The 12431-nt window shown below is 40.9% G+C and overlaps 1 protein-coding gene across 1 annotated transcript in view; it reads right to left on the bottom strand.

Annotated features, from left to right (window-relative positions):
• SH3TC1 (SH3 domain and tetratricopeptide repeats 1) overlaps positions 1-12431 on the bottom strand; it is a 328239-nt gene that overhangs the window by 302495 nt on the left and 13313 nt on the right. The window contains exon 2 of the mRNA XM_078678530.1: positions 3167-3490. Within this exon, the coding sequence (XP_078534656.1) occupies positions 3167-3446 (280 nt within the window). The 5' untranslated portion in view covers positions 3447-3490. The remainder of the gene's footprint in view (positions 1-3166; positions 3491-12431) is intronic.

The raw sequence follows: 12431 nt of genomic DNA, 5'->3' as shown, positions 1-12431 counted from the left end.
GAACATTACCTAAATAGACAGTACGATTCCACGGCATTTCACACCGGGTATGGTCCTGAAGTAACAATGGTTGGGCTACTACATTCACTAAGGACCACAGGGCTAAGCTTTCTGAGTATGTTGAATACATTGAAGTAACAATGGTTGGGCTATTACTTTCACTAAGGACCACAGGGCTAAGTTTTCATGAAGGGCTTACTACCAGGCACCCGTTGGTAGCCCTAACTTGGATGTCCGCAAGTGGCACAAGCTGTCACTTTACGGCACACGAATGAGTAGTCATCTGGCGCTAAATGTTATCTAAAACTTACTTAGCAAGTCAGTGATGGTAAGGTAAGATTAACACGTGTACAGCAGTTATCACCAGGAACACTAATGCTTTGTGTTTATCTTTTCCATTTATGTATGACCGGGTCCAGGGTGGATACCTGGTGGGCCCCGCATCACAACAGCTGCAACAGGGGGACGGCCCGCGGGATGCTTACGTCAGTCGCGGCTGGGTCCATGGCGGATATCGGAGGGATGCTCCACACCGCAACATCAGCAGCGGGTGGACGTCAAAAGGGAAGCATACCTTGAAAGGGGGCAGCCAAGGGCAAGGGCCCAGGTAGTGCTGGCAGGTGTAAGTGCTACCCATTCCTTAAGGTGGAAGTGGGATTGTCACCCAGTTTTCCTGGTCTTGTCAGGGTTTTTGCAGTTCCTCAAACCTGTGACGCAGGGGAGGAACTCACCACTAGAAGTGGAGGAGCTACAACGTCCCAGCACAAGCAACAGGCTGGACGCGGGACAGGGAAGATTTGGTTTGGGGGTCTGGGCCTTGATCAGTTCAGGAACTTCTTTCTGGGACTCTTAGCTCAGCAGCCCGACCCCCCGTCAGTGGTGATACTTCACCTAGGGGAAATGACTTGGCCTAACTTGGGAGGCAAATACTCATTGATGAGTTCATCTCCACTGCGGGTGGGTCGCGAGGACTTGCTCGCGTGGCACAGTAGTAAGGTCTCAACTTATCCCGCGGTGGTAGGGGCGTGGGGCGGACTGGGTCAGGGCCTTGCATCACTCGATAAAGGGGATCAACACACAGTGGGTCAAAGTATTTCAAGCCCCACCGGTTGCAGACGATCCAACATGGTATATTTGGGGTGCATAATTCTACTTGGTGAGGGGAGTCCGTTAGACGGAGGGAAGGAAGGTCCTGGGGTCTGATAATGTTAGGGCCTGGTTGGGGGGGTTTTCCTAAAGTGAGAACTTTCTAAGGTAGGTCAGGGCAGGGGGAGGCCAGATCGTCGGTTAACAATGCTGGCCTGTGGCGGTAAGGTCATTATCGGTGAGCACATATTTGAGGTCTGAGGGGGCGGGCATCATCCTATGGAGGTTCCCGCCCAGGGGGAGGGGCCTGCGGGCCACTCCCAGAACTCCAGGGGCAAGGTAATGGATGCTGCAAAGCAAAGGAGCGCGGGTAGGAGTAGTTCACGCTTTCCTTAGGCTGGTAGCCACCCCGCGCGCGTGGACTCATGACGCCACCGGCGCAGAGTAAGGGCCCTCCTTTAGTGGGTAAATGGAGTTCAGGGCGTAGACCGGGCAATTCCCGGGGTAACACTGCGCATGCGCACATCCAGAGGGGAGGCGCAGCTTGTAGGACTTGACACCGGTAGTGACCCTGCCATATGGCCAGAAATGTACAAAAATTCTAGATGAGGATGTTTAGTCTAAGTTAGGAAACAACATGTATTAGAGTTTTGTTAAAGTCAGGCTCTCAAACTTGTTGCTAAGAATTATGTACCTAAATGTCCTGCTGAATTTTTGTATAAATTGTTGATTATGCAATTAAAAACCTTTTTTAATTTCATACTTTAATAAATACGGCCGGGCGACTAGCGCCCGCCTTCCAAAAAGTAAAGACGTCTCGTGTCCACGTTCCTGGGTATTGGGTGCCGGATAGGGGGGGAGGCGGCAGCTAGTCGCTGACCATGTTGGAAGACACTTTGCCTCAGCGTCTCCTGTGGCCATTCAGCGTTTGTTTGGAGGGCTCTGCTCACACGCACGGCAAGACGAGGAGTGTCCTCGAGGGATCGTCTTTCAGGTATTTCTGTATCTGGGTTCCACAGCGGGGGAAAACAGGGTTGCATCCCGCAGTATGGGGAGACTCCGTTTCTAGTTTCTCAACCGCTAACGATTCATTAGACTTCCAGGCTGAGATTCTGCTTGATGGTTGCTGTAACTTGGTATACGGAGTTAAGCAAAGTAAAGCTACTGTTGCTTCTGGTTCTTTTATTGTTAGCGATCTTTACTTTCAGTACTTTTCTTGTATATTAAGGATTAGCGTTCATTGTGAACGTGAAGAAGTGCTATCTGGCACGTAAAAGGAACACATTTATGGTTTACCTTCGACGTGGCTTACAGTGCCTAAAGGAGTAAACAAAAATGGGCATGACTTCTGAAATGAAGAAGTTATCTACTCAGTATTGTCACATCTCCTAAACTATCGGTTCATTATTTCATGTGGTATGTATGGCGTATGCTGAATTTACATTTGATCTCCCAGTACAGTTGGAATGTATGATATATAAGTATGGTGTTGATACTATTTGTTATTATTTCAGTAGGTTCATGCAGGGAGAAATATACTGATGGTTATATTTCAGAATTTTTGTCACTTAGAAGAACGTTTTTATGTTTCTAAAGGTATTTATGGATTCTTAGTGAGACATACTGAGAGTAGACTTGTATTTGTGTACCCTACTTATTTCTTTTTTTCTATTTTCCACAGGTTCAAAATCCCTGCAGTTCCTTTCCTTTACCCCTATCCCTCACTTGACTACTTCACTACTCTGTGTATCTATTATAGCTACAGAGTTGGGGATGTCAGGAGATGGACCACTTGTGCATCATTTCGGTTCTGAGGAGTTCCATTTTGCGGGTCTGACACACAGTCCATTAATTAGGCCTCATCTGCATTTGGCAAGCTAAAAGTTTGACTCAAATATTGTCTCCATGACAACATTACGTTCAGTCCCTCATTTATATCATATATATCACTAATCATTCATCTCAAACTGCAAATGGAAGAACACAAAAAATAAATATCACATCTAATATAGAACATGGTAAAGTACACTTTGACTGAGAAACAATTACAAATAACTACATACCTCTCCAAAATACATACCGTCTTCCTGAGATGAGAAGGACTCTTTGGTCATGTCATTCATGATCAAGACTGCAGTATTTTCCGTACATGGCTCAGCATCAGTCGAATCATTCTCGTCTGACCTCTGGGTCTCTACTTCCCATTGTACTTTATGTTTTTTCTTTTGTTCCCAAATGGGAAGTCCTGTCTGTGGACCACCCAATGGGGTTTCAGACAGTTCATACTGATTTTCCTTTATTGAATGATGCTTTGGTTCCCCAACTGGAAAGTCTGTTGTTACGAATGATGGGTAATCCATATCTTCTCATGTCCCACGATGCTATCAGAAACACATAGCTAAAACTAAAGAAGAGATTTACATATTGATTAAAGTTCAAATGAAGGCCCTCAGAAGTTACTACAACAATAGTGCAACGTCACTATACAATGTGAAAAGTGACAAGTCATCAACTCCTCACCTACACTTTCAAGGCCTACATAAAATTGGCCCAGCATTTTGATGGGGACGAACTTCCTCTGGAGAAGGAGGTGGTGACACCACACTTCTGGCTTGGTGGAAATTCACAAGTGGGGCATAATAGGCATCATGGTCCTTGGAGATGTGTGGGCAGGGAAACATATTCCGACTTTCAGGGACTTGCAAGATTGTTAATCACCTCAATCAGTGGCCATTCCATAAGTATTTACAACTGTGTCATGCCCTCATGGACAATATCCCCTCAGGTGCTGATATCCCAGAATTCTGCTTCCTTGAGGTCAGGCTCATGACCGGCCGCTTTGGAAGAGGTGCCATCTCCCAGGTGTATCGTTTGCTCATTGTTAACGCCCCTCACAGATTTGACATGCTTATACACCGCTGGGAGGGATGGGTTGGTGAACTGGATGAAGCGGATGGGAGAGAGGCCAGACTGGTCCCACGGGTACTGGCTATTCCCATATTCCTCCGCTTGATCCAGTTAAATTACCTTCATATGACATAATTAGCCCCAATTTGTTTGCACCACGCCCGCAAACTCATCTACCCCTCCTGCTTTAGGTGCTCCACTTCTATCACATGGTCTGACCCAGCCCAATCCTAGCGCCTTACTGGCAGATGACACAACGTGATCTTTTGGCTGTGCTGTGACGGACTCTTGATCTAACCTACATGGCGGCCTTGCTGGGCTTGACAGATGACCTTGGAGGGCCACAAGCCGACTGTCCCTTCATAGAAATTGCCTCACTAATCGATAAATGCGATGTTTCCCATAGACGGAACTCCCCAACTGCTTCCTTCTTAGCAGAATGGAGGGCAGAGTGGACTGGTGCTCACAACTGGAAAAGCCTATTTATGCTGCCTAGGGTTGCCCGTCAAAAACATGATAAGATTTTGGGGAAATGGGAGGTGTACCATGGCTTGAGTTTGTATTTCATTGCTGATATCCAGATAAGAATGTGTTTCTACTAGTGGACTTCAAAATTTAGTAACATTTGCTATCAAAAAGACACTGGCTCAGCATAGCACAACAATTGCATCTGCTTTCACAAATCTTTTCATACACCTCAGCTAATCCTGACTCCTACTTGCACATATCCGACGCATACTGAACATCAGATCCAGCAGTCGACCATTCTCCTACATCGCTCCTAATGCATGGAACGACATGCAGCTACTCATAACAGCCTTCTCCTCACTTCCCGAGTTCCGCAAGAAGCTGAAAAACTGGTTTTTCGATTATTCCCATTAGGCCATAGGTTTGGCTAGCCTCACACCTGCTCAGCGCCAGGATACCCTCTCGGCTGCTAGTGTGCTCTACAAATCTGAATAACATAACAGGACCTAAATAGATGAATGTAAAAGGACAGTTTGACAGTAGTATCCATACTTTCCCAAGTGCCATCTAAATGTTAGAGGAATGGGGATATTCAAGCCAAACCTGAAACAATGTCACTCTGGTAACAGGCCGAGTGTTATATATAAGGATTACGTAAATTGTTAATACATGTAAAATCCCAATAGTGAATTATTTTTAAATGTGCCTTTAAACATTTAATATTTTATTTTCTCGCAGAGAAAACATATCCCCTTGTGCAGAAGCCTTTTTTCATCTATTACTTCACTTTCATGGAAAGGAACTTACTCCTACCTTTAACCAGAGAAGTAAGTTTAACGTGAGTTTCCAAAGTGGAAAATTACCCTCAAGTTATTTGTTAAGCATCTCCACAGCCTACCCTGTTCCCTACTGTTAACCCTATATGTACTTTGAATATCTTTTTTATGCACCTAATTTACGCTGAAATGCAAAAGAAAGTACTTTTAGGAATCAATTCGAGAGAAAGAGATACACAATAGCCTATTCCAGTCAAACTGCCTAAATCACAAAATAATCCTTAAACTAAGGCACACACTCTAAACGGGGGTAATTGTAAAAGAGTGATACAAACAAGAACACTGCTGTAAAAGTTACATTTCAAAAAGGTAATTACCAGAAGAAACGGAAGTAAGCCACAAGAATCCCAAGAAGAGATTGAGGAGTTAAGATATTCATGAAAATAGCTCACACAAACGAGAACTTTATTCTCTATAATTATTAAGACAATCATAAGAGAATGATTATTTTCTGCACATCGAATGACATACAAAACCTGACTACCTGGATAATGGAAGGCACTTTTAAATATTATGCAACACCCTTTACTCAAACATAAACATGAAGCCGCAACAGTATCTGACTGAACGTTTCGCCCACCACAAAAAGTATTATCTGACGTTGCTACGAATGTGATCATTCCCCTCGAAGGATCTGACCCCAAAATGGAAACATACATGGCCATCCAAGGAATGCCGCCTCTGCGGTCAAGGGGAGGAGTCACTATTACACCTACTATGTACTTGCAAGTTCTTTCAGGAAAACTCGAAAAAACCATCCTTCAGGAGGCTCTAAGGATTGAAAAAATAAGAACATGTAGAGTAGCATGTGGAGCAGCAGTCATCAGGTGTCTTGGAGGGTCGTCGATTCCCCTGTACTGTAGAGCCATAAACCTTTGGAAAATCGTGGCAAAAGAACTGGAAAAAAGCAACTCTAGACAAGCAGCCAACTAATAACCTGTTGGCACATATTCCTTAAATGTACTGTTATACTTGTCCTTATTTTAATTTAATTAGTTGCCCCCGACTCGCGGTTACGACCTTAAGGCCTTTTTACGTTTTCACTTAAAGTATTGTGTTTCATGATGGTTGTCCATCCTTTTATGATTTTTAACTAATCAAATAAAATTATATTTGACTTGACATGAACAGTTCACCAGCAAAACCAATTATATCACAAATTATTTCACATATTTATAGATTGTGGAAAGGCATGATTTAAATAGTCTTTAAAATAGATTAGTACAACACTGTTATTATAATTTCAATCAAGGCTTATGAAGACATCTCCAAAAATCCTTTTTAAGCATAGACTACTCTACCAATACTCAATTTGGCTTTGAAATCAAAAAGTTAATTATTACCCTAGCATATGTATCACCAAGCAAATGAGGACAATATTGTTAGACTATTTTGAAGACACTTGGGTTAGATGCATTCACCAGTCAGGGCATAAGTGCCAACTTAACCCCTTCGCTGCGGGGGTAATTCCCCCGCTGTGCTGGGGAAGGGGGTCGCACACAGCGCCCGCATGCTCATGACGAGCTCAGCTCATCATGAGGCACGGCGCTCCTATGCTCATGACGAGCTGAGCTCGTCACAGGTGCACCGGCTCCCGTGGAACGCTCAGCACAGCAGGGGAATTCTCCCCGCACTTGAGCGTTCCACGGCTCATGACGAGCTCAGCTCGTCATGAGCACCGGAGCACCGTGCCTCATGACGAGCTCAGCTCGTCATGAGCATGGGAAAGGTTAAGTTCCACGTACCCTGGTGCAATGTGTACAACAGTACACTATCCCCGGAAGCCAAAACCTAATAACACAGCAGAAAGCCAGCAAAACTCCTTCAAGGATATTTTTGGACTTCACCATCTTACCACATAACAATTCAGAGAAATCTTTAAAAAAGCACATAGCTATCAAGAAGCAAATCAAAGAACCAAGGCTACAACACATAGAAACAATTGCTTAAACAATATTATAATCCACTTCATCATATACTTGTAAAAATACCATAGAAAGCAAATTGACAAAATAATCCATACAAAACTCCAGTACAAATAAATAGCGTTTTTAATATTCTGAAAAATGTTAACTATGTAAACAAAGCACTACACTGAAAACCAAGATGATATAAAATAAATTAATACATGAAATAATTAAAAAATATATAATCCAATAGAATATCAATTAAAAAACATACTATTTTAAGGTTCAGGGAAGGATAGTAATAAGGGGTGATTCGGCCCATTTAGGATTCAGTGATGGGTAGCATAAAAAGGTAATAAGTGGTTCTAAGGCGAAGGATAGCAATGCGTCGAAGTAAGGTTGTTTTTTTTTAGATTAGGGGAAGGGTAGAGTTAAGTCATAGTAAAGCTTTTTAGGGTTCCGCGAATGGTAGCATTACGGGGTATTAAGGGGTTTGTAGGGTTCCCGGAAGGATAACAATAAGGGGAAATAGAGGGTAATAAGGGGTTTTTAGAGTTCAGGGAAAGATAGCTTTAACGGGTACCAAGGGGTACTTAGAGTTCAAGGAAGGGTGCAAAACGGGGTAGTGAGTAGTTTTTAGGGGTTCAGGTAAGGGTACTGTGCAGGGCTATCAAGTGTTTTTTCGAGTTCTGGGATTGACTGCATTAAGGGGTAGTTAGGATTTTATAGAGTTCAGAGAAGGGTTAGCCTTGATCAGTAGTTAGTTTGGGGTTTTACGGGGTCAGGGTTGGGAAGCATTGAGGCATAGTAAGAGTTTAAAAGGATACTGTCAGATAAATTAAAGAATGCATGGAATAAAAACAACTTTTAAAATCACACTTTTTTGGAATGGTTATAAGTAATGATAAAAGGTGTTTGACTTTGGGATAGAGCGCAGAACAAGAGTATTAGACAAATCGTCCGAGTAGGATTGAATTTGACAGTCATAAAGCTGTGCCTCCAACTGACATTGTTGTAAATGATGTGGTTGTGGTACAGAAGCCAGTGAGGCATAGATCTGGGTTCAAATTTGCAAGGCCATTCAGAGCAGTAAGATTGATCAAAGGAGCAGTGAAAGTGGAAGATGGTCAAATCTGGAATCTGAATTACTTATATTTATTAAAAATATGATTTTGATAAGGTTGCCAGTTTTCTGATAATTGAAGGAAAGGACTGCGAAAAGTGAATAGCAATATGAGATATGGTAAGGAAGATGTAACAATGAGATTTGAGGAAAGGATGGCAAAGAGAACTTACATATATCCTGCTTATCTTACAGACTTGTTTCTCAATAACATAAACAAGTCGAGCTGAATTTTGTCCATGTTTGTTTTCCCGGTCATTCTTTTTCCTTCAATCCTCTGCCTTCATACCCTGCCTACCATGATTATTTCTCCTGTTTGAGTTACATTTTTAAAAAGGAAGTGTGTGGAATCTTGGTTGTCAGCCCTGTGATTATGGATTGCAGAATGTAGTACTCAGAATGCTAGTTAGAATGTACAGAGGTAATTTTAGAATGCACCTCTGAAGTGAGTTGGAAGCTTTACATGATAAAGTTAGAGCTTCGTGAGGAATAAACACACATTCTTACAGAATTGGTCTACCCTGATTATTCTTCTGCCTGCTAATAACTTCCATATATTATGTCTACTTATGATTATATAATTTAGCTGTATATATTATAGTTTTGCTTCAATGAAAACGATATTGTCAGTTGTCAAACAAATGTTACTATGTAGGACAATTGTCACATAAATGATACTATTTAGGACAATTGTTAAAGTATGATATTTTTGTTTCTTTTTGTTAAAGGCATTTGTTATACATTTTGTAGTTTGGCAGTCAATTATGAAGGACAGTGACCTTGGCACAGTTAGTTCATTTGATACTGCTTTATGAAACACAATAATTAAAGTATGTCAATTAGTATCTTGCAAATCCCACAAAGTGTGTTTAAAACTTTAAAACAATTGATTTTACAAAGGACAATGAAGCCTTGAAAATAATCCTTCAAACTAAGAAAGGTTCAGTAAGTCTGTCATCTTTTCCACATCCTGTACTTTATTTATTTTATTTTTATTTAGAAAGTTTTATATAGCGCGAACATGACCTTTGGGTATCAGAGCGCTTCACAGATACATATACATGAGGTAGGTTAGAGATACAGCTCGCATAGCATAATCACATATTGGGTGAGGTCTGTAGTTATAGAGCTATATAGTAAACGTATCACACTGATATGAGGTAGGTTGGGTATACATCTATAAGGTAATAAAGCCTAGACTATTTACAGTTTTGTGGTAAATTTATAGGCTAGTAGTTGACATCGTGATTTACATATTTCTATTTTCAGTCTGCATCTATCCTTATATAAGTTATTCTACTTGCTTACTGTATTGTATATTGTTTTCCGGTACCGTCATTCTGCATTGTCTTTATCTGAGAATTCTTCTTCCAGATTCTCGGTAGGTATAGCGCCACTAGTTTGGCCCCAGTCTACTGGTCATTTGCCTTTTCTCCATTTGTAGTTTTACAGTCAATCTTGAAGGACGGTTATCTATATACATTTAGTTCATTCGATACTTCCTTATGAAGTAAATCATTTATTTATGTCAACTATTATCTTGTAAAACTCAAAATAATGTGTGTGAAATATTAGCACAATCAATTTGCCACTTCCTTAATAATTCTATTCTAGACACTTATTCATATTGGTTGGTGCCTCTGATTCTGGTTGGGGCAGAGACTGTTTTCCTTATGTCATGGGGATCACAGCAACTGAACTGGCAACACCATGCCTAACTGGAAAAGGGACCCCAGTCCTACCCTCCAATCCCAACCTTGGGTCTGTTTAAAATTCACATCCTGATGATGACACCAATATTCTCTTAGAAACATCATCCACTTTATCCATACGAACAATCTTGCTTTTTTTCTACTCTAAACTATTAAATTGACTGTAATACAACCCAAGACTTATTGTGGTCATAGGGGTTCTTTTTTACATCACAAAATGTACTTCTTTGTTGTCTTTGTTGTCTTGTGTGAGCCAGTTTGAATAAATTGTATATCAAGGTATCTTTGCACAAAAAGGTTATAACATACTTTGTGTGTAACATTTGCTGATTTGTTTCCTAATTTAATCTTAAAGCTACATTCTCAGGAACCACTGTTCTAATAGAATCTCATCTGTGGAATATCAACTGGCCCGGAGCATACACAGACATTAGCAAGCAAGATATCTTCACCTTAGGTAGCCAATAGGACTATCCCTAAATGCGGGAGATGAGCTACCTCCATAGATCCAGTGATCACACACTTTCCAAACACCAGTCATTGTGTGTTATTGTATGCAGTTGAGGTTGTTTTTTCTGCTCGTTTTCTATACTTCACGAGAACTAGGATCGAACACCTTAGAGATTACGGTTAGATACTCTTTGGTGTATCAGATTTGGCAAGAAGGTTATGGTCCTCCATTTTGGAGTGTGTTGATTACGATTAATTAATGAATGAATAAGAGCAGTTTGCAAACTTTGTTGAACCATTCAAATGTTCTTGTAACTGCAATAGCAACTGAGAACAGTGTATGTTATACACAGCCATGAGCTCTGGTTTCGCTAATATTGTGTGTGATATTACCATTTTCATTGTGCTTTGGGCTTTACACTAGTTTGATTTCATATTATGAATATACTGATATATTTGGATGGATACCGTATGTGCACTCACAACTATGGCTGTACATTCACTCATTAATTGTAACTGTGTTAAATGTATTGTACTGCACCGAGACACATCCCACATCAGCTATTAATGCCAGGAGTTCAATTTAGATCCAACACACATGGGACTCGGGGACAGGTTAGGCTCATCCTACCCCTTAGGCTCTTTTGTTTTCAATTTTCCCATTACATTGCTTTGTCCACGTGTTGGGTAATGGTGGCCGCAAGAGAATGTTTTCAGTGATGGACAGTCAATCATAGTTCAGCCAATTTGTGAATATGCCGCCAGATTCGTAAATCTGCAATGGGTGATGGAGAAAAAAGCTCCCTTGTCCAAAGGTAAGCCTTTATGTTTTTGTTGGATTCACAAAACCTATGTGGATTCTCAAATCCACAGTGGATCTGCAAATTTACGGTCTAGATTTCATAACCCTTTCAACCCACAACTACTGATTGTAAATATACGTAACCAAACAAAGGCACATCCATAACTAAAGCTCTACTTTCATTGCAATATTGGTGTAATTCCTTACAGCCATCTTCCTGTAAATGAGACTCATGTCCTAATTTATTAAGAAAACAAAAACAGTTAAAGTGGCGTTTCGTTGCAAATTAAAATTTAAAAGAACTTGAAATTAGCTGGCTATAGGAAGTTCTACTTTCCATTTCAAACAACAGCAATGCAAACCTTAACTCACACACCAAATGCAATGCTTATGATCTCACTCTTGATATAGCAAATGTAATTACAAATTTTATAAATGATCTTTCAGGTACAATTACATATCACATTACAATTAATACTATGAATGAGACATTTAGGATTATCGTTTTATTTATTGGTTTCAGTATGTATTGTTTTATTGCAATGTCTTTCATGTGTTGTAACCTATTTGTGTAAATATTGTTACAGAGTACAGATGAGGTGACAAACGCCTGTATTATAGAGAAAGTTCTGACTGGCTCTCAGTTGGAAAATGTCAGCATTATTTCAGAGGAGGAAACAATTAAAAATGCCACTGTAAAACATGTGAACTTGTAAAGTTAGTGAATTCCATTTAAATGCCCTGCATTTGAATGAAAGCAAGACTCTTCAAATGATGAGGGGAACCCACCCCCACCTATGCAAAACTAGAAGTAAAAAGCTGTTTGTAGAAAATTGCCTCTTTTTGCGCGGTTACCCCCATTTATTGTGGATTGATGCAACTGATTTTTTGACTGTGCACTGGGACTCTGCTAACCAGGCTCCAGTACATGAGCTCTGAACCCTAAACATGTCAAAATAGGCTACAGTCCTAACTGGCATATTGAATTTACCTATGGTCCCTAGTATATGGCACAAAGTGTATCCAGAGTCTGTAAGTTAAATGTAGTCTGCACCACCTATTGTGCCATTTACTACAGTAACAGTATAAATATGGCTCAGGCCTACCATTGTAGCCTGACTGGGCTAGTTAATGAACTGC

The sequence above is a fragment of the Lissotriton helveticus genome, chromosome 2_2, assembly GCF_964261635.1.
Source record: "Lissotriton helveticus chromosome 2_2, aLisHel1.1, whole genome shotgun sequence".
NCBI lineage: Eukaryota > Metazoa > Chordata > Amphibia > Caudata > Salamandridae > Lissotriton > Lissotriton helveticus.
The sequence above is the reverse complement of the archived record's forward strand: the minus strand, read 5'-3'. Positions and strand labels throughout refer to the sequence as shown.